This window comes from Mesoplodon densirostris, chromosome 16 (genome assembly GCF_025265405.1).
Source record: "Mesoplodon densirostris isolate mMesDen1 chromosome 16, mMesDen1 primary haplotype, whole genome shotgun sequence".
NCBI classification, from domain to species: Eukaryota; Metazoa; Chordata; class Mammalia; order Artiodactyla; family Ziphiidae; genus Mesoplodon; species Mesoplodon densirostris.
The window spans coordinates 55,041,024-55,067,836 of NC_082676.1; the positions used below are offsets into that span (position 1 = coordinate 55,041,024).

General features: G+C 50.0%; 1 protein-coding gene and 1 long non-coding RNA gene across 3 annotated transcripts; one reads left to right on the forward strand and one right to left on the reverse strand.

Moving 5' to 3' along the window:
• Positions 1–1,569: 1,569 nt before the first annotated feature.
• LOC132476754 (uncharacterized) lies at positions 1,570–25,028 on the reverse strand. Of its 2 annotated transcripts, XR_009530166.1 has the most exons (4): positions 24,752–25,028; positions 10,216–10,375; positions 6,689–6,878; positions 1,570–2,086 (listed from the first exon to the last, which is right to left on the reverse strand). It is a non-coding gene; the product is annotated as an uncharacterized LOC132476754 (long non-coding RNA). The 2 variants fall into 2 exon arrangements; XR_009530165.1 differs by lacking the exon at positions 6,689–6,878 and having other exon boundaries at positions 1,577–2,086.
• LOC132476752 (cytochrome c oxidase subunit 7C, mitochondrial-like) lies at positions 12,767–12,986 on the forward strand. Its single transcript, XM_060078906.1, has one exon. The coding sequence runs from the start codon at positions 12,767–12,769 to the stop codon at positions 12,956–12,958; it is 192 nt and encodes a 63-aa protein (XP_059934889.1). The 3' UTR covers positions 12,959–12,986.
• Positions 25,029–26,813: the final 1,785 nt, after the last annotated feature.

The window sequence follows — 26,813 nt, forward strand, 5'->3', positions numbered from 1 at the left end:
CGGAGAACCAGAGAATAGAATGGGGATTTCCAGCGGGTGGGAGGAGGGGGAAATGGGGAGATATTGGTCAAGGGGTACAAAGCTTCAGGTCTGCCAGATGACTAAGTTCTGGAGATCTAATGTACAGCATGATAATGATAGTTAACAACACTGTATTGTACACTTAAAATTTTACCAGAAGGGTAGATCTTATGTTAAATGTTCCTATCACAAGAAAAAAGAATAGTAAAGAAGGTGGGAGGAAATTTTTGGATGTGATGGATATATTTATGGCATAGATTGTGATGGTAGTTTCACAGGTGTATACTTATTTTTTATTTTTATTTTTAATTGAACTATAGTTGATTGACAATGTTGTGTTCTTTACTGCTGTACAGAAAAGTGATTCAGTTATACATATGTATACATTCTTTTTTTTTTTTTTTTTTTCGGTACGCGGGCCTTTCACTGTTGAGGGCTCTCCCGTTGCGGAGCACAGGCTCCAGACGCGCAGGCTCAGCGGCCATGGCTCACGGGTCCAGCCGCTCTGCAGCATGTGGGATCCCCCCTGGACCGGGGCACGAACCCTTATCCCCTGCATCGGCAGGCGGACTCTCAACCACTGCGCCACCAGGGAAGCCCTACATTCTTTTTAAAATATTCTTTTACATTATGGTTCATCACAGGATATTGAATATAGTCCCCTGTGCTCTACAGCAGGACCTCGTTGTCTGTCCATTCTATACATAAAAGCTCACATCTGCTGACCCCAACCTTCCACTCCATCCCTCCCCCAACCCCCTCTCCCTTAGCAACCACCAGTCTGTTCTCTATGTCTCACGGGTGTATACTTATCTCCAAACTCAACAAGTTGTATACATTAAATATAGATAGCTTTTTGTATGTCAATCATACCTCAATAAAGTGGTTTAAAAAATAAAAATAAAGTTTCTGGCGCAAAGTAGGAGCTCAGTTCACGGTGGCTGCTTGCATCAGAATTCTGGAGGTGAAACACCAGAATGGCCCTCCACGGTGTCCTTACCGTCTACATGTTTTAAAGTCCTTTACAAATGCAGCCTCTCCGCAACAACCCCACATCCAATGGCACCTACTTTTCCTCAACCCCCTTCAGCCTTTCACCAAGCTTAAGAGATGGCACGGGAGAGGTCAGTCAGGGGAGGATTGAGGCGTGTCCCAGCCCATGGCAGGGCTCCATGCTGTCATCTTTGGTCAACCATGGACAGGTCGTGGGCATTTCTGTTGCTGACCCCAACCTGGAGACCCAGGGACTCCCTATTCCTCCAGGACCAGCAGGAAATTCCAGGACCTCTGGCATCCCCCCAACAGCCTGCACTCCAGAGAGAGGCAGACAAGATCAAGAGAACGTGTTTTGCACAGTTAGACAAAGACTTTGATGGTTCATAACATCAGGGAGAAAATTCCAATACCCCGGGGCAAGCTACGATGTGGATGTTCCTTTCAGCAACCTGCTTCTGATTGGAACTGCCCAGAGCCTCCCTGCCAATCAGCATGGGCGCTGAGAAATTGGAATTTTATAGCTTAGCAACGAGAAATCTGGAGGAACTCTGGAATTAATTTAAGGAAACGGGGAGGAAAAAAAAAAAAACGAAGAAGGAAATTAGTAGCCAAATAATCAGACTGCCTGATTTTATTATTACCTTTGTGGCCAAGGCAAGTCATGAACATTTTTGGCATTAATTACAAGCAGAGAGGGAACCAGCCAGCCATCTTGTCTCAAACTCTGCAATAATGTTTTGTTTTCCTGCACTGGTGCTGGGATGGGGATGTGAACAGAGCCAAGAAAGAACAGACAAAACAGGTACAATAATTATAGAAAAACCACACCCAGTCTTGTCTGCCATAGCTCCCTCCAGGAGCCTCTTGGCCAGTCTTTCTCTGGAATCATCTTCTATCATGTGACATCATGGATACCAGTCTGTCTGAAATGGGAACTGGAGGTCACGGCAGCTGTAGAGGGTTTCTGCAATTTCAGATGGAGGCCCAGTCAGAGGTGATGATAGTGTTGGCTGGTCCATTTGATCACTGTTTACTGAGTGTCATTCATGGGTCACCGTTGAGTCAGGGGCTGTAAAACAGAAGTGGATATCACATACTGGTCCCTGCCCCTGTGGGTGGAGAGTCTAGCTGGGGCAGGGGGAGCCTAGATATTAATAATCAGTTAATTATATAAGGCATGAAACCCCAGTACTTCTGTGGGGACTTGGTGCTGGTTCTCATGTCCTAGAAAACATCCATTTAGATGCCTCGCTGTGAGACAGCGTGATCAGCTCATCCCAGTTGGCCCAGGACTTTCCCGATTTAAGCACCTAAAGTTCCCAGTCCTGGGAAGCCCCAGGATGACTGGCCACCCTACCCTGGGACAGGATGAACTGGGGAAATAAGCTTCCCTCACCGCGTGGGGCTTCCCTGTACCTTCTCCCCAAGCGGCCTGGACACAGGTTAAGCAGCCAATTCAGCTTGTGGCTTGGAACAAGTTACTTGGCCTTTCGGGGCCACTGCTTCCTCATTTGCAAAATGGGGTTTGACCTGGAGAGCTTTTGGCCTCCTGGTAGTTCTGGTTTCCCTGCCCTGCTGCTGCATTTCAGAGCTTAATCAATGCAGAGGGCCGAGCAAAGAAGACAGGGCCATGCGCCCACAGTGCAGCTGTGGGCAAGTTATCTCACCTCTAATGCCTAGTTTCCTCCTCCATAAAATCGTAGTGATAATAGTACTTACTTCATGGAAATATGAACACTCCGTTAAGTGAAAATATTCTATAGGTCTGGCATAGCGGATAGTCAGTAGTTGGAAAGTGTGGATATCCTAGTTAATGAAAAGTGTGATTTAGAGTTATGATCTTTCATAGGTAGTGACTCTGCCAGTTTTCAAAAAAATTTTTTTTAAACATGTACTTTATCACAGTACATATTCTTAAGATTGCCTTTTACCTCCAGGTGTCTAGTTCCATAAGGTGGAGACTAGGTCCTTTTTGCCACTGTTCCCCCCATAATAAAGATTTGTTGAGTTCGTTGAAGTCACATCATGCCCATCTTACAGGTGAGAAAACTGAGACTCAGGGAGGTTAAAGGTCCTGCCATTAAGTGGAGAAATCAAAAATTGAACTTGGATCTGATTCAGGGTCCTGTCTCTCCACTAATTGGTCTCTACTTCCTCAGGGGGTGTGTAGGGAGAGCACAAGTGATGGCAAAGGGGTGCAAGGAGGCAGATCTGGTGGGGGTGGGTGGGACTGTGAAGATCTGACTAGGAGTTCTCCAAAGGGAGCAGCCACGGTGGGCCGAGCAGAACACCAGCAGCCTGGCCGGATCCTCATGTGGACAGGAACCTGTTGGATGCTGCTTTCTCACCTCACTGGTTGCCATGGAGACAGGAGAGGGTGTGCACACATGCATGCACTGAGATGTATCTCAAACCTGCTACCCAGGCTTGCCCAGAGATGCCAGCAGTGGTGGGCAGGTCAAACCAATACACAAGTGCACACAAGAGTAGAGTACATGGTACCATAAACCCCAGCTATCCATCACCCAGCGTCAATAATCACCAACGCTCAGCCAACCTTGTTCCATCTATAGCCCCTTCCCCTCCTCCTTCATCCCAGATACTCAGATACTAAGCAAATTCCAGACATCAACCATTTCTTCTGCAAATATTTTCATTTATGACTCCAAAAAAAAAAAAGGATTTTTTTTTTACCACCATCACACCTACTAAAACTAACAGTAATGCTTTAATATCAGCAAATATCCAGTGGTCAGAATTTTCTGGTTGTCTCATAACTGTTTCCTTTACAGTTAAAATCAGGATTCAGTGGGGCTTCCCTGGTGGCGCAGTGGTTGAGAGTCCGCCTGCCGACGCAGGGGACCGGGTTCGTGTCCTGGTCCGGGAGGATCCCACATGCCACGGAGTGGCTGGGCCCGTGAGCCATGGCCGCCGAGCCTGCGCGTCTGGAGCCTGTGCTCCGCAGCGGGAGAGGCCACAACGGTGAGAGGCCCGCGTACGGCCAAAAAAAAAAAAAAAAAAATCAGGATTCATATAAGGTTCATACATTGTTACTGGTTGATACGCCTCTTACGCCTTTCTTAATCTGCGGGTTCTCCCTCCCTTCCTCTTTCTTCTCTTGCAATTTATTTGTTGAGGAAACTGGGCTGGTTGTTCTGTAGAGTGTTCCGGTCTGGATTTTGCTTATTGCATCCCCGAGCTGGTGTTATACGTGTTCCTCTGCCCACTCTGTTTCTTGTAAATCAGTAGTTAGATCTAGAAGTTCGCTGAGATTCATGTTTGTTTTTTTTGTGTTTGTATGACTACTTCCTAGTGGCTGCATTTCTATTTGAAGGCACGTAACGTGTGGCTGTCCCCCTTCATGATGTTAGTAGCCGTTGATGATCACCGTCTAGATCCATTAGAGGTTGAAAATGGCGGCTTACTAATTCTCTCCTTCTGTCTTTATTTGTTAGCTGGAATATGTCTATAAAGAAACTTCCCCTGATCAGCCATTTGGTTACTGTAAAGTGTGGTTCATACCAGAAAGGATAAATGCTTGTTTCTTTCCCCTGTACTTGACAGTTTTCAAAATAAGAAGTTCACCCCAGGGAGTTCCCTGGTGGCCTAGTGGTTAGGATTCCGGGCTTTCACTGCCATGGCCCCGGTTCAATCCCTGGTCTGGGAACTGAGATCCTGCAAGCCATGCAGTGTGGCCAAAAGGAAAGAAAAAAAAAAAAAGTTGGTCCCAACATCCTCCAAAGATGACAAATGAGTTTATGCTTTTCTGTTTTTCTAAGTATCATTGTGAACTTACAGATTTGGACATACTTAACACATTTCCATCAGTTGCAGTTATTATTCTTATTGATGCTCAGAATGTCCCATCTTTGGCCAGTGGGAGCCTCTTCACGTTGTCTTCCTGCCTCCTTTTTGATATGTCCCCATAACAGCTTCTGAGCTACTTGGATGATAAGGTGTTCCAGGCTCATCTTGCATATTTCCCGCCTCAGACCTCGAATCAGCCCTATCTCCACAGAACCTGCAGAGAGCACTTCTAGTTGGAAGTGGTGTTTAGAGACCACAACGTGGGTGCTGGGAGTGCTCACTGTTAGTGAATTGCCCATTATTTCTAACCTTTTCAGTGGACAGGGGTAGGAAACACGTGCTTTATTTTGTAAGGCAAAATACTGATGCTTCCCATTCAAACTGGGGACTCCAGGTTTTTCACTTCATCTCTGTGATCTTACATCCACATCTCCTTTCTTCCATGACAGTGTGACAAAGCCTCTTTCTAAAAGCAGAGTTCCCCTTTGTGTCTCCCACTCAAGCAGGAAGCATATGAGAAAGCACTTAAGCCTTTCCCTCAGAAATGAACCTGAGGTCTCTGATGAGGAGGCTTAGAAGTGGCTCTGAGAGAAGCCCATGTCAGGATCCACAAGGGACTACATTCTCATGGCAGACGAACCAGCTCCTTCCACCATCCTGTGTGTGGATCCTCTCATCTAACTGCTCTTAATCCTGGCTGCACACTTGAGTCACAGGGAGAATTATTAAAAACCCCTCTCAATCACAATTAAGTCAGAATCTCTGGGCCTGGGACACTAACATCACTACTGGTTTTTAATTATTTATTTATTTATATTTTTTATTTATTTAATTTTTTTGCGGTACACGGGCCTCTCACTGTTGTGGAGCACAGGCTCCGGACATGCAGGCTCAGCGGCCATGGCTCACGGGCCCAGCCACTCCGCGGCATGTGGGATCTTCCCAGACCGGGGCACGAACCCGTGTGCCCTGCATCGGCAGGCAGACTCTCAACAACTGCGCCACCAGGGAAGCCCACTACTGTTTTTTAAAGCAGTCCAGGTAATTTTAATGTGCAGCCAGGGTTTAGAATCACTGCTCTAGTCCTTGCTTCTCAGCCAAAGGAAGAGAAGGAAATGAGGGGTATGGCAGATGCTGCCTTCAAAGCCCATTAGCTTGGGATTGAAATCTAGCACTGCCAGTTTCTACCTGTGAAATACCTGGAATGGCATGGAGCAGTAGAACCTTCTGCAGTAATCAAAATGGTCTATATCTGCACCGTCCAGTGTGGTAGCCACTAGCCCCATAGGGTTATTAGTGCAACCTAGGAAGTGAATTTTTAGATTTTAAAAATTTTAACTAACTTACACAGAAATAGCCACAAGTGGCTAGTAGCTACCATCTTGGACAGTGCCACTCTGCAAAATTACTTAACATCTAGGAGTCTCATCTCTGTAAAATAAGGACAAAAAAGAGTGACTTCCTTGGGCTGTTGTCAGGATTAGAGATAATGTATATTAAGTGCCTGGTGCACGTAAGACATTCAATAAAATGCTGCTTATTTTCCTTATTAACATCAGCCTGTCACTCCTTAAAGAAAAAAAAAAAAAAAGCTTGCCTGGAAAATGAGTGCTCAAAAACACCCCACCACACAGACTAAAAATTCTGAGCTGTTCCAGAGAAACTCTTAGAAAATATTCCTTAATTGTAGAAGTTCAATTACAGCAGGAGGTTATCAGTTGCAAGGGCTGTATTTCATTACAGATCTAGCCACAGCTCAATAAATTAAGCAATCACTCAAAATAACATGTTGCTTTAATCCCCTCTTGGAACAAATTCAAGTTGCTTCGTTTTATATTAGCACAGCTCTTGAAAGGCAACTCACATTGGCCTCATTTCTGTTTTCTCAATTCATCAGCCCCTCTCTGGATAAATCTTTGCGTCTGCTGACTAGCAGGGTGGAGGATTCCAAGGCGAGCAGACCTCCTTTTATCGAAACCGGAGTGTTTTCCGTCCTCTGGCCTCGACACGTTCCATGTTTCATTTGCTGAAATTACTGGCAAGTTTATCTGCAGCTAAGACAGAAAGAGACCAAGAGGCGAGAGCCCAGTTCTGAAACACCTCTCAGCAGCCCAGTTCGGATGTGCAAAGCAAACGGTGGCGACTTTTCCACCCTCATCTTCTCTCTAGTGGTTTATCCTCTCACAGTAGAATTTCATTTCCCCTAGAAACTTGGCACTGGAGGTGTCAGCCCAGGAACATATTTGTTTGTGTAAATTAACAGGAGAATATGTTTTGACCATATTTAAGTTCTGACCGCACTAAAGAAATAAATACTGAGTTGCACAATGCATCCGCTGCACGGTTCTGGCCCACCTCCCCAAACTCTGCTTTTGTTTATAAAACCCAGACGAGAACTGTGAATGGCTTACTTAGCACTTCAGAAAGCCACAGGGACAAACTTGGAGGCCGTGTCCACCCTCACCCAGGTCCACATGGAAAGTCCACTTATCTGAGTTTGAGATTTGCTTCCTCCTGACATGCTGCATCCTTGCCAAGGGGGGCGAGGGTGTTGGAAACAGACACCCTCACTTGTGCATTGTTGATGGGCCTATGAATGATGCCACCTTGGTGAAGGGCACTGGGCAATAGCTGTAGAAATTTAAAATGCACATATCCTCTGACCTAGAAATTCCACTTCTAGGAATGTATCTGATGAGGATACCGGGACACATGCCAGAGAGTATATATGTTACAATGGCAAAATCCTGGAATTAACTGAAGTGCTGGCCAGTTGGGGACAGGTTAACTATGGTGCATTGCTAGAAGTCATTAGAAAGATTGTGGTGGGTCAGAGGGCTGTCATGTCTTCAGGATATATTATAACACCCACCCCCTCCAATTTTCTTAATATTAGGAGCCAAAAAAGTATATGCTCTCAAATATGGTTAGAAAATTTATGAAGATTATGCAGACTGCTTACAGTGGTTACATTTAAAAAGTGAAAGTGGAGTTAGAGAAAAAATGCAAAGGGGCTCCTTTATTTCCCCTATTTCCTCTGACCAGGGCAATGTAATACAACAATAATACTCTTTTTCATTACGTATCTGTCAGGCCAATGGCGTGGTGGTGGGAACCTTTGCTTTTCTGGTCTTCATGCCAATCATACAGTGGACTGAATGGCGACCCCCAGAGAGAGAAAAGCTATGTCCACTTCTCTCCCAGAACCTTCACAGGTTTCCTTATATGGAAAAAGATGTGATTAAGTTAAGCGTCTTGAGAGGTGTTTACCCTGGCTTATTCGGATGGGCACTAAATACAGTTACATGCATCCTTGTATGAGAGAAGCAGAGCCAGACAGAGAGAAGAACGTAGGAAGATAGAAGCAGAGATTAGAGTGATGCAGCCACATGTCAAGGAACACTGGAGCCACCAGAAGCTGGAAGAGGCAAGGCATGGATTTTCCTCTGGAGCGCCTGGGAGGAGTATAGCCCTGCCAGAGTTTGGACTTCTAGCCTCCAGAACTTTGAAAGAATAGATTTCTATTGTTTTAAGCCACTCGGTTTGTAGTAATTTGTTATGGCTGCCCTAGGAACCTAATACATCACCTGACACCTGTAAAACACATGAAGTGCACAGGGAGCAACAAATTTGGCAAGACTGTGGTTTTTGGTGAATTCATTCATTCCACAGATATTTATTGAGCATCTACTAGGTGCTGAGGATACAGCAGGGAACAAATCAAAGATGGCTGCCCACCTGGAGGTGACATTTCAGTGAGAGAGAGAGGGAGAGAGAGAGACCCGCATACCACACAAAAAAAAAAAGGTGGGGGGGACTGGGAGAATGCAGTTCCCAGGTGACACTGAAGTAGAGGCCTGAAGGGGTTGGGAGCACGAGCTGTGTGTCCACCTGAGGGAAGAGTATCTGGCGGAGGAAACAAGTATAGAACTTGACCCTCTGAGTGATCCATCTGTTGACCAGACTCAGTAGGAAGGAGTGACCCTTTCTCCCCTCCTCCTCCTTTCCCTCCCTCCCTCCCACATTGCTGCCCACCTGCTGTGTGCCAGCTGCTGGGGGTGCAAAGATGAGTGAGACGCGGGTCCCCAAGCTCAAGGTCATGGGGGGTAACAGTCATAAGTAAATCATTGCAAATATAATGTGGTGGGCATTGGAGCAGAGGCCACGGCAAGCTGCAGGCTCCATCCTTGGTGGAGAGCAGGGTGGGAAGGGGAGGTGGGTGTATGTTGGGAATGAGGTCGGGGAGAAGCAAGCAAGCAGGAAGAGGGCAGGACTTGAAGTCCAAGAATAAGTGTTTAGCTCTGATTCAGTGGTAAATGAATTGGAGCGGGGGAGCATGGAGATGTGTCTGGGGAATCTCTCATTCCCAAGTACGGCAGGCAAACCTAGGGGAGAATGAGCTCTGAGGATAACCTACCCCTTTTAGATTCACACAATCCATGAAGAGGGAAAAACAGTTCCCAAGTCCTGAATTGGGATGCTTTGGACCATACAGAAACCAGAGTTGATCTGATTGAGGAAGATGGGAGATTCATTACTCAGGTAGCTATGATGAAGAACAAAAGAGGCTGAGTTGCTCTTGGATCCAGGGACAGAACGCAGCGCCAGTCTCTCTCTCCTCCCCATACCCCCATCCCAATCCTCATTTCTCCCTTCCTCCATACTGGCCTCAGTCTCTGTGGTCACAGATAGCTCTGGATGCTGGAGAGGGGGTGGGAAAAGCAGCCTTCTCACCAGCTCTAGTTAGCGTAATCCTGGATTGGCCCTGCTTGGGTCACATGACCACACCTGGATGAATCACTGCAGCCCAGAAGTGGGCTGCAGTGATTGGTTGTATTTGAGTCACGTGTCTGTGCCTGGACCAATTACTATAGCTGAGGCTTGGGTGCTGTAAGCGGCCATCTTTGGCCATATTCCCACTGGGCATTGCGTCTGTTAAGAGAAGTGGGAGGAGAAAGTGCTGTCAGTTGAAAAAACAAAAATAAAACCCTGAGCCATCTACCTCCTCCAGAGCCTTCTCCTGGTTGTGCTGCTTCCACATTCACTCTGCTGAGAATTGCCAAAATCCTGAGTTGGGCTTTGCTTTAAGATCCACTGTCTATAAACCCCAAAACTGCCAGCCGAATTTACTCAGACCTGTTGTTGGGTTTTTTTTTTGCCGTTGTTATATTATTTTAATCAAATGTAAAATGTTTTCTTCCTCTTTGGTTTATGATTGCCTCTCCTTCCCCTAAGGGTAGGAACTGTGTCTGTCTTGTTGACTACTAGATTGCTCATGCCCGGTAACTCAGTCTCTTATGTATAAGTCCTCAAATAATTGAACGAATGAATGAATGTTCACTCATTCACTGAACATGCCACAGAGAACAGGAGGCACTGCAAGGTCCTTACCTGCTCTCTTCAGTGAGTCCCTCTCTTCCACTCTCTCCTCCTCAGTCGTGTTGCGTTCCCGTTCATGACAAGGTTCCGTTAGTATAAGTGAATCCTTGCAGTGTCATCCCAACACAAACTGTAGACTCTGAATCTCTAGGTGAATTCTTGGGTTGAGAGTCTAGATAAGCACGAGAAATAAGGTTCATTTGCTTGGTGGAGGCTATCCTTTGAGAAGGATAAGGGAGCTCTGTCTGAGCTGGGAGGGATTGGGTGCCATGATGGTTGCCAGTGTCTGCCATGGCCACCTGCCTCTAACGGGTATCCCTGGTTGTGCTGCTGCCCTGGATTGTTTGCTCACCAGCAGGCCTCTGTCCTGCAGCCCTGTCATTTGCCGTGATATCACGGTACACTCAGAGTCCAGGACAAAATGCTGTGGCCAAATGAAACAACTGCAGGTTCTTAGGGAAGAAGGCTTAAGACAAATGGCTATTTTTTAGAAGTACTTATAACCCACAGGTCAGCTGGGGTCATCTTATTTTTGGAGATTCCAATGGAACGGACTTAAACGCTGTCCCACATGCCATGAGAGACCCAACTCTCCTTTCCAGAGATTGGGGGTGAGGGAGGCTTGTGTCCCTCCTAGGCACCCAAAGCTCGAAATTCCTGCAGCCAATCAATCAGTTCTCAGTTCTGCTTGGGCGCCCTTTTGCTGGCCTCATGGGCACATGACTTGTGCTGTTGTACAGGGTCTACGTTAAGTTTGATGTTCTACTGTTGCTATCTTGAATTTCTTAGTAATTTCTGAACAAAGGGCTCCACATTTTCATTTTGCAAATCCTGTAGCTAGACTTGCTTCACTCAGCAGCATTCCCATCCCACCCCACGCTGACTCACTCTAGACTATGCCCCAATTCCTCCACTGTCCCCAAATTCCATCCACACAAGGATATGGGTATAGGAGACTTGGCCTGAAGGTTTGGGATGAAAGGAAATGTTGACCTCTCAGCCAAGTTAACAGCATAAAGTGCAGTGTGTGAACTGGCTTCAAACTACTCAGTGGGAAACAATGGTGGAAGAGGGAAGGCAGGTGAAACAAGACTGGCAAAATGTTGTTCGTTGTTGAACCTGGATGATGGGTACAGGGTGCTTTCTCATTTTCAGTATGGTAGGAAACTTCCATAATACAAAGTTGAAGAAGGCACTATATGATGTGCCTCTGGCAGGTCCTCAAAATGTTAAAATGGAGTTGCCATATGACCCAGCAATTCTACTCTAGATATATTACTCCAAAGAAATGAAAACATACGTCCACACAAAAACACATGAATATTCATAGCTGAATTATGCATAACTGCCAAATGTCTATCAACTGACAACTGGATAAATAAAATATGGATGTTATTTGTCATAAAAAGGAATGAAGTTCTGATATGGGCCACAGCATGGATGAACCTTTAAAAAAAATTTTTTTTTAATTTATTTATTTTTGGCTGCATTGGGTCTTTGTTGCTGAGTGCGGGCTTTCTCTAGTTGTGGCAAGCAGGGGCTACTCTTCCTTGCGGTGGCTTCTCTTGTTGCGGAGCACGGGCTCTAGGCGCGTGAGCTTCGGTAGTTGTGATGCGTGGGCTCAGTACTTGTGGCTCGCTGGCTCTAGAGCGCAAGCTCAGTAGCTGTGGTGACAGGCTTAGTTGCTCCGCGGCACGTGGGATCTTCCCGGACCAGGGCTCAAACCCACGTGCCCTGCATTGTCAGGCAGATTCTTAACCACTGTGCCACCAGGGAAGCCCAGCATGGATGAAGCTTGAGGACACAAATCCTGAGTGAAAGAAGCCAGTAACAAAGGATCACATACTGTATGATTCCACTGGTAGGAAATATGCAGAACAGGCAAATCTACAGAGACAGAAAGTAGATTAGTGGTTGTTTAGGGGTGGGGACTGGGGGAGAGACTGGAAGATTGGGGTGGGGTGGTGACTGTTAACGGGTATGGGGGTTTCTTTCTGAGGGGATAGAACTGTTTTAAAATTGATTGTTATGATGGTCGCACAACTCTGTAAATATACTCAAAGCCATTGAGTTGTGCCCTTGAAATGGGTGAACTACATGGTAAATGAATTATATCTCAATAAAACTGTTGGGGGAGAAAGTCATGTCCTCCCCCCTGACCCCCTTCTCCTGCCAGGAATCCTTAGGCTCCAGCCTCCTGCCTTTGGGAAATCTCTCTCTCCTCCACCCTCTCTCTGCACGTGTGTGTGCACACACACACACACACACACACAACTTTCCATCTCCCCTTCCCGGTACCTTCCTCTGCCTTAAGACATTTTTCACTCTATTGCCATTCCCACCAACTACAGAGAAGTGCCTTCCCCAAAGAGAAGTTCCTTCCACAGCCAAAGTGCCCCATAGAGGTATTTTCCTAAACACTTTGCTCTTTAAAAGTTACTCACTTCCCTTTCGGTCCTTGCACGCAGGGGAACAAGGTCGTGAGGAAAGGAGCATGAGGTGTGCTGCCTCCATTTCTTCTGCCTTCGGTTTCTGAGCTTTTCGCAGGGCTTCCAACAGCGCTATGTTGGGACAAAGCATCCGGAGGTTCACAACCTCAGTGGTCCGTAGGAGCCACTGTGAGGAGGGTCCAGGGAAGAATTTACCATTTTCAGTGGAAAACAAGTGGTGGTTACTAGCTATGATGACTTTGTACTTTGGGTCTGGATTTGCTGCACCTTTCTATATAGTAAGACACCAACTGCTTAAAAAATAATCAATGAGACAGATACGAAGAGGAGCATTTTAAGTGTGCAGTCTCTTTGAAAAAAGGATCAAACTCTTGAACTCAGCATCCTAGATATGTTTGTAAATAAACTTATGGCATAAAAAAGTTACTCACTTGACAGCTATTAAAATTACGATTTTAAAGTCCCCGTGGTGATCTATCATGGCAGTCACTAACAAGTCCTAGTAGTTGTAAATTCCAAGGGCTTCATAATCCCAAGGAAAGAGGGGCCAACTCAACTTCTCCCAAGCCCCACTGGTCTCTGTTCTGAAACGTAACTCAGTCACCTCACAGGTGGGGAGAGAGGGTGAGGAAGATCGTTGCCAGGGCCAGGTTCTTGCAGGTTTTGGGGTCTGGAACAGGGTTGGCAAACTATAGCCTGTGGGCCAAAATCAGCCCACTTCCTGATTTTGTAAATAAAGTTTTATTGGAACACACAGCCACATCCATTCATTTACTTAATGTCTCTGGTTGGCTTCTTGTTACAACAGCAGAGTGGAGTAGCTGTGACAGGGACTGTATGGTCTATAAAGTCTAAAAATATTTAGTATCTGGCCCTTTCCAGAAAAGGTTTGCTGACCCCTGACATAGAAGATCCAGGCTTGAACTCCAGCTCATCACATGCTGGGTGTGTGACCTTGGACAAGTCAGTTCCTCTCTTTAAGCTTGTTTCCTCATCAGGAAACCAGAGGCAGTAACAGTGCCTCCTTTATATGTTGCTTGTGCAATGAAAATGACTTCATATGTGTAAAGTGCTTACATCATATAAAACACTCAATATATGTTGGTGGTTACTCTGTTATTTAGAAAATGAGGGCAGTAACTCCTATTTCGTATGGTAATTATGTGAAGTGATGGAGATCAAGCCTGTGAAAACAGTTGGCCAAAACACGTTTATTATTGTTATAAATATCTTAAAGGCTTTTGAGAGGATTCTTTGCTTCTTAGTAAAGCTAAGTTTTTTGGGGGAGCAAATTTGGAACTGTGAGAGTGTAGAAAAACTCTAATTTCAGAGGAAAAGAGGACCCTTAACCCCCAAATCCAAACTCTCTCATTTAGCAGTCCAGGAAACTGTACCCCCTGATCCTCAGCTGGGACTTGAACCTGCCCAGAACTCAAGTATTCTTTTGGCTGAGCTCGGCATCTTACCCAACAACAGGTGCTCAGGAATCCAGGCCTGCCATGTCTTTAAACACTTGTGTTTCCTCTGAGGTCCCCACCAGAACCTGTTTAAACAGTAATCTGCTTCGAGGTATTGGCATGCAGGTTTGCAGCCAGGGGAGGGAAGAGACCTTTGTCTCCACACCCTTCAGGGGATTGTCCAGAAGCCAGCTGAGGGTAGCCACCATTGATGACCTGATTTCCTGGACGGTGTTATTTAAATCGGGTTTAGTTCGGGAGATACGGCAGCCTCCCATTCATTCACTTTGTTTCACAGTGATTAACTGAGCAGCTAATACATGCCAGGTCCTAGGGATATAGCAACGAATGAGTCACCCCCTGCCCTTGGCAACTAACCCCCTTCCTTCTGATGGGGGCGACAATCAAGTAGGCATCTGGGCAATTTGGCCCCATAATAAGTCCTGTATTCTCCCCAGGATTTCAGTCCCACACTAAATACTGTACCAATGAATTGGAAAACCACTCTGGGCCAGCTGTATGATAGATGGATGGTAGGAGTTAAGAGCGCCAGCTTTGGAGTAAGTCAGATCTGGGCAGGACTGGCTCTGTAATTTGCTAAATGAAAACGTGGGCACCTTGTTCGAAAATTCTTCAAAATTTCAGGATGACAACAGCAGAGCACTGAACTATGCAGGGCCCACGCTGTGAAGCTGGCCCTGCGCCTGGGGTCAAACTGCTTTCCAGCTGGGTACCATTGGACACATCTCTTCACCTGTCTGAGCCTCCATTTCCTCATGTGAACAAAGAGATGCTAAGGCCAATGTGAGGTCTGGTTGTGGCTAGTAAGTGAGATGAGGCAGGTACAGCGCTGAGCAGGGAGGGCAGGCTCAACAATATCACTGTTCTCAGCCTGCAGTGACGGCTGCATTTCATCCTATGAGAAGAGCGCACATTTATGACTATTAGATAATGGCTAAGACTTAGACAGCAGACGGTTGATGCCAGACACTGTCTTAAGTTCTTTACGGATGTTCATTTCATCCTCATTACAACCCTGTCATGTAGAGATGGGGAAACTGAGGCCCAAAAAGGAGAGGGAACTTGCTTGTGATCTCACACCAGTCAGTGGAAAAATCCAGATTCAAACATGGGACATCTGGTCCCTAGGTCTGTGTTCTCAACCGACTACGTGTCCCAGGAGTCGACACATCCCTGACACGCACACTTGCACACACACGCATGTATGCATGTACCTTCTCTGAGATGCTACCACAAAGCGTGCAGTGTGGAACTGTCCCATAAGATGGGATTCTTTCTCTTTTCAAAATAATTAATTAATTAATTAATTTTTGGGCTGCGTTGGGTCTTTGTTGCTGCAAGTGGGCTTTCTCTAGTTGCGGCGAGCGGGGGCTACTCTTCGTTGCGGTGCACGGGCTTCTCATTGTGGTGACTTCTCTCGTTGCAGAGCACAGGCTCTAGCTGCGCAGGCTCAGTAGTTCTGGCACGTGGGCTCAGTAGTTGTGGCGCACAGGCTCAGTTGCTCCGCAGCATGTGGGATCTTCCCAGACCAGGGATTGAACCCCTGTCCCCTGCATTGGCAGGTGGATTCTTACCACTGCACCACCAGGCAGTTCCCTTTTTCTCTCTTTACTTGCTCTTTTGTCTGTCCCCTGCGACTCAACTTGGAGCCCCATGAGAGCAGGCACTGTCTTGCTTCCTGCTGTACCTCTGGCACCAGGCACTGTGCTGAGCACACAGTAGGCCCTCGATAGACATGCACCAGTGAAGGCAGGTGGGAAGCAGGCATCCAGCCAGAGCGCTCTGATCCAGAATCAACAGTTGCAGTGCTCAGAACCTCAAGACTGCGGCCTTAAGAACTGGTTTGGGGGCAATCTCGTGGCTAGAGGAACCATTTCATCCCCTCCTGGCTTTTCTCACTTGGGGTCCTCTCGCTGTGCAAGGCAAGGGGGTGAGAGGCATTTAAGGGGTGCCCTAGGGCCCAGCCCCCATCCTGGCAGGCTGCAGGGTGAGGGCACGGGTTGTGCTCTGGCAGCTGGGCCACAGCTGTCTGCCAGCCTCTCGGTGCCTGCCCCAGCTGGCCAGCTGGGCCCTGATGCCACCCCCCACCCCATGACACAGCAGAAAGTGAAACCAGAGCCCGCCCCTGCTGGCTGGGACCCAGTGCTTGCTATTTCCCCATCCCAGGGGGTGGGTGGGGAGCTGATGCCCAGGCCTGGCATCGGGTGGCCTGTCCAAGGAATACCCCTCCAGGCCAAGGGTGCCGCTGTGCCCCCTGCCCATCCCAGGGCCTCCGGTGCCCACTGCCTTCTGAGCCGTGCCGTTTGTGCACCATCATAGCTGCTCAGTGGAGTCCCATTAACCCCTGATCTTCACACTGCTCTGAGACAGGGGGTTAATTATTCTCCCCATTTCACTGAGAAAACTGAGGCTCAGAGAGGTGCCTCGGCCAGGAAGGAGGGTGCTGGGGCAGCAGGATCTTAAAATAAAAGACAAGTCAGAGCTATGGGTGGGCATAGGGGCAGAGATCCAAGGGGTCTCACTGGTGTTGGTGAGCAGGGCAGGAGTTTGTGGGGGGAGAAGACACGTGACCCCCCGGTTGTCACAGGTCGAGCCCCCTGCAGATTGGAATTGGCAACCTACCCCTCCCCACACCAACTCCACGGGTGCAGAAAATCCCTAAGACAAACAAGACTTCTTAAGAGGTGGACTATGGGGAACTCCCTGGCTATCCAGTGGTTAGGACTCCGCGTCTCACTGCCGAGGGCTGGGTTCAGTCCCTGGTTGGGGAACTAAGATCTCAAAAGCCATGCCACGCGGCCAAAAAGTAAAAAAAAAAAAAAGAGAGGTAGACTTTGAAACTTTAGAAAGAATCATCTTGGGTTCTGGCCCATCCTCAGGCCACCCGTGCTCTCCTTTGCTTAATATTTTTCTTTCAAGCAACTCACCCTCTTTTTTTTTTTTTTTTTTTTTTGCGGTATGCGGGCCTCTCACTGTTGTGGCCTCTCCGGTTGCGGAGCACAGGCTCCGAACGCGCAGGCTCAGCGGCCATGGCCCACGGGCCCAGCCGCTCCGCGGCATATGGGATCCTCCCAGACCGGGGCACGAACCCGTATCCCCTGCATCGGCAGGCGGACTCTCAACCACTTGCGCCACCAGGGAGGCCCAACTCACCCTCTTTATCTTGCATAAATTGATGTAAAAAAGAGCCCTTCTACACCTACCCTAAACTGAAAGCCAACTGCTTGCCATAAGTAGAAATCTGCTGTACAAAGAAATACCTGTTAGAATAATTTACGTCTCTAGCCAGGTACCACTTAAAATCATGTGCATATCAGACTTGGGAAACTTCTATTCCAAAACATAGGTTTCCTACGTGAGGAAATGGAGGCCCAGAGAGGTTGAGTCACTTGCCTGGGGGTGACACTGTGCAAGAGTCTCAGGGCTGGGGCTGCCTGATTCCATGATTCTAGAAACCTGTGCTTACTGCTGGGCTGTAGTCTCTGCTCCTGTCCGAGCTGTCTTAGCATATGAAGCGTGTATTAGTAAGTATCAGCACTAACAGCTTCCATGTTTCATGCTTTGGCATCACCACTTTCAAAGCACCCTCTGAGCTTTTCTATCACTTGAACTCATGATAACGCTCTAGGTACAGGTGAGAACCCTTTCAGAACAGAGCATGGGGTGTTGCCCCTCCCTTGCCAGAGAAGGAAACCGAGGCAGAGAATGGGGAAGTGGTCTGACTCAGGGAGCTGGTGAGCCAATCAGGACTGTCCAGAGCCCCTGCCAAGGTGAGGATCCCAGAGGCCCTGCTGGAAGGCCCAGGCTGAATGTGAATTGCCTTGTCAAACAGGTAACACTTGTTTCTTCCCCACTTTCCCCACCTCCCCCACCATGAACCCCCAGAGCAAACGCTGACAGCAGCCTCAGCTGCCCTGTTTCCCAAGCCTGATCTCCAACATTCGGCCCCTGGAGGGCAAAAAGCATGTTTAGGAACTGGTGTCTGCGGATGGCATCTTTTTATTTTTCATGGTGATCACCAGTTCTGAGCACTGCTGAGGGGAGCTCTACCAGGGACCAGAAGGGAAGGTTTGGGGGAACACCTTTGTCTCTTCTTTTAGTTGCTGGAGAAACTCAGCTGCCACAGCTGGCCCAGGGACCCCCGAGGAATACTGCAAGAGCAATAAGGATTTTTAGGGGCATTATGATAGCGGAATGGAAACACATCTGCCCCCAAAAGTCCCTCATTTTCCCTGCGGTAATGAACCAGCTGGGCAGGAAGTGGTGGCTCTCGGAACTCCAAGAGCCAAAACTAAAAAGGAAAAAATGTACAAAGTTAGAGCAAACTTTAAACAAGCCGACGCTTTCCTGGTGCACAGGCGGTGGCTCCACCCAGGCTCCCGAAAGGCTGATAATTGGCTAAATGTGTCTCCACACAGTGGCTTCAATATAGATGCGCCTCCTCTGTGCCCAGAAAACCAGGATCTGGAATCCCAGAGCAGGTGACGAGGATTAGTCCCTAAGGCCAGGTGATGCTCAAGAGCCAGTGCCATCTCCCCAAGACCCCGAATGATTATCCCAAACCCTCGTTAATAACCCAAGTGAATCACAGATCCTTCAATCCCTCCTTCCTCTGGAATGTGGGAAAGTTATCAACTTGGAAACCCGGATGAAAATATCTGTAAATTAAGCAGCCGTTTCCAGGGCTGTATGAACAAGTGAAGGGCGAGAGCTTGGGTCGGGGAGCCTGGCGGTTATCACTGATGGGGCCAAAGGGGGAAAATCACAGCTAAAGTCCAGTGTGCCGACTCTCAGGTCCAGCCACTAACGAGTGAGGATTAAGGAGTCAAGGGCAGGGGCTCCCCAGGGTTTGTGGCCTTCAAGGTCTCTGCAGACAAGGCCCTCCCCCAAGCCAGCCAGCAACCCCCCGCCCGCCTTGAAAGGGTTAACACCTCTACCGCTGCTGACACCCGAGGAGGAGGCTGCTCACTCAGCAAGCTGGCATATCACACTGGGCCATCGCGGAAGAGAGGGGCTGAAAACAGCCTCTGTGAGTTCTGTGAATGGAAGCGGCCTTATCACCATCAGAGTGAAAAACGGGGCAAAAAGCCTTCCCAACACAGAACCCGCGACCTGGGCGCTCGCTGGCTCCTCGGCACCTGTCGCGTGGCCCCGGAGCTCTGGCAGGGACTCCGGGCATCTGTGGTGGTGAGCACCCGGCCACCTCGGCCAGACCTGCGAGGGGGCGATTCTACACTTGCCATGTGACAGCCGGCAACCAGGCCTAGATCTCGCCTTTCAAGCAGCACCTAAAATATTCTCCGGGTGAACCTGAGGCTAAATATGGCCTGGCCTACGAGTGCCTGGTCTGGACCTTTTAATGCCACTCGAAGATACAATCAGGAACCCATGGGGCCTTTTGGTGGCCTAGAGTCCAGTTACTGAGGCCAAACGGGAGGCCTGTGGGCTTGGCTGACTCCAGGCTGGGTGCAACTTCCCCCAGAGGATGCGACCCGGTGCCAAGGCTGAGCAGGCTTCTTTCCTGCATGTCTTATTCTGGAATGCCCACACAGTTCTCTCTCTGCCGGCCCCCAGGGTGGCTTAGACGTAGGTCCCCTCATCCACCTCCCTGGCCTTCCCTCCAGGCCCTCTGATGGCCTGCCAAAGCCTTCTCCCCACTTCCAGGCTGCAGCCCTGACCCCCTGGCCTGGGTTTTCCTTGCACCCTGATTGAAAGAAGAGGGTTCAGCTCCCCACGTGGACGGGAGGCCGCTGGCTGGAGAAGGCAGGCAAACACACACACACACACACACACCTGCAGGGGGTAGATTGCACGGTAGCTTAGATGTGTCCCTGCTCTGCGGCTGGCCCCGTGCCACACCCCCTCGGCCCACCCCAAACGGCAGGATCGCAGCCCTGTTGCTGGAGGGCAGAGAGAGCTTCAGCCCGGGCTGCAAAAGCACAGCTCTGCTCTGGAACCTGCTAGCCTGGTCTTAGCAAAGTTGGGTTCTGCCCTCACCGGAGGCCACATGGTAACCGGGACAGTCAAGAGTCTCTGGGGAGGCTGCTCTCGGGAGCCTAACACCCCCCCCAGCTCCCTGCTTTTAGCCAAGAAATGCTGCGGGCCCTGAGGGCCCCAGGAGGAGAGACCCCACCCCACCGCACCCCAGCACCTGTCTGGGGCTTGTTTGGGCTCTGGTGGTGGCTCCAAGGCCACGTTCAGGTCTGGGCTGGCAGCGGTCCAGGCTGTTTTGGGCAGAGATGCCAACAGACCCGGGCACTGATCTCACGCATGATTCCAACAAGAGAGCCTGGTTTTCTGCACGTCTCTCAGAAAATTTTCACACCACACTGCACAGCTACCTTAAGGCTCCTTTCCCCGCCTGGGCCAAATCCTCCAGCAAAGGCTAAATTTGCCTCCCTCTTCTCAGTCCCTTTTGACAATGGCTTTCTTGGGACACCAACATCCGTTTTCCTTTTCTAGGTGTGCTTCCCTTTCATGCTAGTGGGGCAGCCTTTCCGGAGACACTGAGAAAGGAGTTTGCTTTGTGGTTCCTTCAACTTGACTATTTTATATTAAGGAAGATGATGTAAAATCGGAAACTCGAAAGCTTTGTAAATATCTGCACACACACCCCCCCCCTACAATGGAGGACGCTGGGAAAGCAGCCTCTGAGGACTGGGTGCTTTGGAAAGAGACCCCCAGGAGGTGTGGGGGGCTTGGGGGTGACAGGGACCCCGAAGTCCCCTCCTTCCAAACTCTCTTCAACATGTACTCTTTTGCCTGAAAAGCATGCATGGCTACTAGGCCTAAAGTCTGTGATCATTTTATATCACGTTCGCGTCGGTGTTTTTCTTCAGCGTTTACTTTCACCTTGTTCCAAATATAAGAAGCAAAAAGGACTTTACATTTTCCCAAGTTTGGGATACATTTTCCCAAGTTTGGGATACATTTTCCCAAGTTTGGGATGCTCGGCAAGAAAGAAAATGGATGATTTTGTTTGGGTGTGCCCTTTCTGGCAAGTGGTTCTAAGGACCAAGTTTGCCCTCACTTTCATCTGACCCATTTCTATCCTCATGCCTAAAATAGCTGATATTTACAATATCACAATTACAAGAGGCTGAGCTGCTCTTCTATAAGGTAGTTGTAAATTTATCTAGCAAGAATCTTCCTTCTGCTCTTAATATAAGTGGGTGGGAGGCTGGGAAGCAAGAAATAGAGGGAGTGCTCCCTTAGGGACTTTTCCAACTTTCATTGGTTTGGGTCAGAAACGCATGTTTTGTTTTTAAGGAAGTAGGAGTTTCATTGCAGCCCCTTTCCTAAATATTTTACCCCCCCAGCTATTCCATATTCTTTCTGTTGAAACATTTTTTTCCCTGTGAGAGTCGGCTATGGCTTGTGTATTGCTAAGACCGACATTCAAATTTGCTTTTTTTTTTTCTTTCAAAATCCATCCACACTTCCTTGGAGGGAAAAGTAGCAACTGCTTCGTGAAATTTCACACAGAGGGGCAAAAGGAGAAAAGCCAAAATGTATTCAGCAGTTCCAGAGCTGAGCTTTTTTTTTTTCTTATTGGTTAGGGTCGGGGAGTGGGGGGAGAGCAGTGGTCAGAATATGAAAAGAAGCTGTGATCCTTTGCTGAATTAGTGACCACTTCTCACTGCAAAGTACTGACTTACAATCTCTTCACCGTACTACTCTGCCTGTTTCCAGATTCAGAGGCAGGGGGAGTTTGCTAAATGTATTCATAATTACATTCACCCTTGCAGAGGGCCGAGTGTAAGCAGGGGCTGTGCTGTTTCGATTGCTCGAATTAAAGCAGCCCCCAGTTCACATTCAGCACTAAATTCTGATTTTTCCATACTTGACAATTCAGCAATTTTAACATGCTACTTCATCGCCACGATTATAGCTCAGTATCTTGGTGCGACATTTGGTGTTCCGGTCTCGTTAATTCACGTAAAACACCCTATTTGTAGAAGTATCATTAGAGGCTAATTTGGTGAGATGTCCTTATTTAGCAAAGCAAATAGGACCTGACAGTCAGCTCTCTGGCGCTACGATGGGGGTGACGATTCAGCAATTCACAACGTGACAATTTCCCATCGCCCAGCCACGCTGGGATTGTGGACTCCTGAAAATTGTGCTGTTTCATCGTGTCCCATAACAAAGGGAAAGAACTCTGAAAAGTAAAGAACTGTTTTTTGCCAAGGCCCCGGGAACGCGAATGTCACCAGTGTGTCTATGTGTCATGTCTATTCAACACGAATCTTCTATCAGGGACTTGGTGTTCCAGAGTTTTTCAGGTACAGCTCACTTTTCTCTATGCCCTGCTGTGAACACTTGATTGAAATCCAGGTTTGCAAATAAAGAAACTTAAGGTATGTGGATGTCTATATAGGTTACAACTGGAGGGTGTGTGTGTGTGTGTGTGTGTGTGTGTGTGTGTGTGTGTGTGTGTGTGTGTGTGTGTGTGTGTGTGTGTGTGTGTGTGTGTGTGTGTGTGTGTGTGTGTGTGTGTGTGTGTGTGTGTGTGTGTATTAACAGAACTTAATAAGGTTAATGGGAGGGCATTTGTACCTCCGCCACCCTTGCCTTAGAGAATTCCCTGACAACATTATCCAGCGTTTCTTATAAAATGACTAAGATCAGCGTAGCAAAGAATTGCAAAGAAATACTGCGATTCCACGTGGGAGCAAGCAAGCAAATCTAATGTAACTGCAATTCACGATGTCAGTGATGTTTGATTTTTGAGGGTGTCAAATGGTTTGACACGACCCATGTGTCACTCATTCCCTTAAAATCCTGTTTAAAACATCTCATTAAACCACTGGGGGGGGGGGGTGGGGGGAAGTACTTTTGCCTTCTCATACCTTCTTGGCCTCCCAAAGAAAGGCCCTTGAAAACAGCAGGTTCAACAGACTGAGAACACATACACACACATATATAAGAATATCCCCCAGACGGCTTTTCAGTTTTACCCTTTCCTCCGACCGACCTTCGGAGTGCAGCTAGGTCTCTGCCCCCTCCCTCCAGGGACTGCTGGGGCCTGAATCCCTCGCCGTTTATAATGACCCCAAAAGCGGGACTTTGTGGGCCAGTTGGATAAAACATAAACTCATCTCGCCCTCAAAACCCCGATTCTGGGACCACAGCCTCCAAAACCTCCTTTCTCCAGAAGGGTGTCCCCCTTCTCAGCTCACAGCACTGGGGCAGGCTGCCTTTGAGGCAGGATTTTGGAGAATCCTGGATAATTAAAGGAATCATTACTGGGTTTTCCTGCAGGAATGATGGGATGACAGTTCATCTCATCCAAAAGCCAGAGTAGCATGGTGGGGACGGAGGGCGTATTTGCCTGCCCCATGGGGGTATCTTTTCCCTCCCTTGCCCCCAGACCCATAGCTGGGCCTGACATCGTCCCAGGGAAGACGCTGAGCGTCCAAAATGGCCCTCAGGGGAGCGCAAAAGTTGTGCCTGGGGGGCCTCCTGCAGTGCCCCACCCCCACCCCTTCCCAAATCCGGCTAAAGTTTAGTTATTTGTGCCCTTAATTGTCTTATTAAAGTCAAATTTGCAGCTTGCCCCGACTGGAGGAAGTGATTTCCATCTTAATAGCTCAATTAGCCTCTGGGTTCTGGAAAGGCCACCCCGATACACACACCTTTTCTCCCCATTTTAAACCCCCTCCCTTTTTCACAACTTCTCCTAAAAATAAATTATAAATATGGATGTGTCCTCAGAGGATCTGAGCGGCACATTCCAACGCTCCCCACGGTGGGGCTTGGAAGCAGGAGAAACCAGAAACGCCACTCCCCCCCAGCCCCAAATCAAAAATGCCTTTTCCTTTTTTTCTCCTAACTTTTGCCAGAGCAACTTGGTGTGGTCTCGGGCCCTGACACCCCGATCCGCACCCCGGAACCTAGATTTTTTTTTTTTTTAAACTCCTGTCCAGCGAAAGCTACAGCCAACGTGCTATGGCCGCCTACTCCTCGGAGGGAGGGGGCAGCCAACTTTACTTCGGGGAGGTGGTAACTCTCTGGGGACTGTGCTCCCGGCTTTTCCGGACGTCCCCAGGGCCCAGCCCCCGGAGGCTGGCGCTGGCCCCCCTGCCCGTGCCAGCGCGGCCCCGGGCGCACGTGGAGTGACGACGAGGTGCGGCGGGCGCGGACGCGCGAGCAGGGCGGCCTGCTCTCCGAGCGGCACTGATATCGGGGTCACGCAGCGAGTCAGTTTCCCGAACCGGCTTTCCGGGGTGGGGGTGGGGTGGTAGGCTTTCAACCCGCCTCGTTAATTTCCAAGCCCCGGCATTAGGGAGGTGGGGGGGCTGCCTCGCCCCCATCCCACCTCCACGCCTAACACGCCTCTCTCGGGAGCCAGGGAGGGGTGAGGGGGGGAGGGAGCCCAATCCCGCTGCCTCGGGGGGCGGCAGCGGCGGCGGCTTCCCTCCCAGGCAAGCGTCTAGCGCCGGGTCCCGGGAGAGCCGCGCGCTTCACCCCGCCGCCACCTCCCTCCCGGCTCGTGTCGCCACCCACCCCCAGGCAGCCACCCCGCACCCTCTGCTGTCCCGGGGGCCTGAGCACCCACCTGCCGCGGCTCCCAGGCCCGGGGGAGGGTTGCCGTGCAGGAAAAAGGGGGAAACTCACCGCCGCTGCCTCCTCCGGGGGTGCAGGGGGCCCCCCGGGGCTGCGCCTTCCAGGGCTCCCGGGAGGCGTGCGCGGGGTGGGGGGCGCCCCGCGGGCCCTGCAGCCTCCTCCTCGATTGGAGCCCAGCTTCAAATCCTTCACCGTAGGTGGGGGGGTACTTCCAGAAAAAAAATCCCCCCCCTTACTCAGATCAGATCCAAGTGATGGGCAGGGGGCGTATAAAAGCCTTTTCTGCCGAGAGCGCGGAGCCGACGGGGCTGCACCCGGCCTCCACGGTCCGCTGCCGCCACAAAGCCGCGCCCCCGCCCCCCCACCCCGGCCCGGCCTCCACCCTCCCCCGCTCCCCACCCCCCCACGCCCTATGGCCGGCCCGGGGCGGGGGCTGGGCCGGCCCGGGGTTGGCCGCGCTGGGGAGGCGGCAGCGGCGGCCCAAGCGGCGGGGCGGCTCCTCCCCGGCCGGGGAGAGAGGGTGAGAGCCTGGAAGCCGAGCGCTCCCGCCTGCCCGGGGCGGGGGCTGCGGCGGGGCCGGGCGGGGCCGGGCGGGGCGGGGGGTGGGGTGGGGGGAGCTTCCTAGAAACCCTCGCCAAATATAGTCAGCGGATAGGGGCATTCCTAGAAATGCGGCGGCGACGTCAGCCTCGACCTATGGGGGCAGAGCCTGGGGTTCTCCAAACTCGGGGTGGGGGGCGGGGACGGGGAATAGGGGAGATTCCCCACTTCCAATACCCCGGTGGCCCGGAGGAGGGAGCCTAGGCTGGGCCTCCCTTCTGGGGGGCGGACAGGATTCCTCCACATGCGCTCCAGGGATCCCTCAGCCGGGGGTGTCTGAATGGGGACGCATCTACTTAAGATTCCGACTCGCCCCCAGATCCGCCCCCCCCCACTTTCGGAACACTCAGTGACAGTGCCAGCCGGCGCTTTTAGCCCTTCCTCCGATTTTTCTCACTCCTCCCTACACGCTATGAACAAACAGTAGAAGTTGGAGCTGCACCAAGTCTGGCTTCCACACCTGGCCGCTCACCCCTTGGCGGCCCCTAACCTCCTCTGGGATGACTGGAGTCCCTCAGAAGCCCTGGGTCTGAAATTGGATAGACATGCTCTGTTCCCAAGAACTCCCCAAAATACCAACCCACCTTCAGGCCAAAACATAAAGTTGTGCTTCCCCTTCCCCATTCCAAAGTCCCTCTGTTGCGCTTTCATGGTCCCAGGCTCTGGGAGATAGGCTGGAAATTGGGGGGTGGGGATGAGGGTACCCTCTCCACCTGGCAAAGATCTGGCCTCTTGTGCTGACACCCGTTCCCCCCATAAGCTCCTCCCCCTCCATAAAGTACATGAGGTTCCAACAGTAAGGGGGAACCCCCTACAGCCCGCCCCCTTCCTGAAATCTGCCCCCCACCCCGCATCGCTTTCCCAGAACCCCACATCATCCCACAAGTGTCCCCTCTTGCCCAAAGAGGATCCACATAACTGAGACATGACTTGTCCCCTTCGACTGCCCAGCCTCTTTTCAAGTAAACGTGACTGGAATGAGCCTCCCAGGATCATAAAAAATGTATTTGCTGTCCTCTGTTGGCCGACGGGTGTCACACTCAGAAAACACATCACCCAACCCAGTGGGCGCTCCTGATGCCATCAGGGGGGGTCCCGGGGGCCCCAGTCAGAGGAAGTGAGCCACACAGCCCCCTCCTCTCCTCCTGCCTCAGCTGCAGTCCTACCCTGCCCCCACCGAGGGAGGTGGGGAGGGGTGGGGGTGTCCTGGCTTGCAGCCACTGCCCTGGACTTTGACCCACTGGCCTTGTGGCTCATGTCCCTTCTCTCTCGTTGGATCCCAATTCCAGAAGTCTGGAGGGCTGTGCTCACGGGGGGGGCAAGGAAGTCTGCGGTGGGGCCCTCTGGGCTCACTCTGGGCTGGGGGACCCCCAGGGGATGGTTTCACCAATAGCAGCTTGGAGGGGCAGTGAGAAAAAGGGGGGCTAGGTCAGACCCCTCTTAAGGCAGAGGACTGATCACTGATAATCATCCATCCCCATTTCCTCCTGAGGACCTACTATGTGCCAAGCAC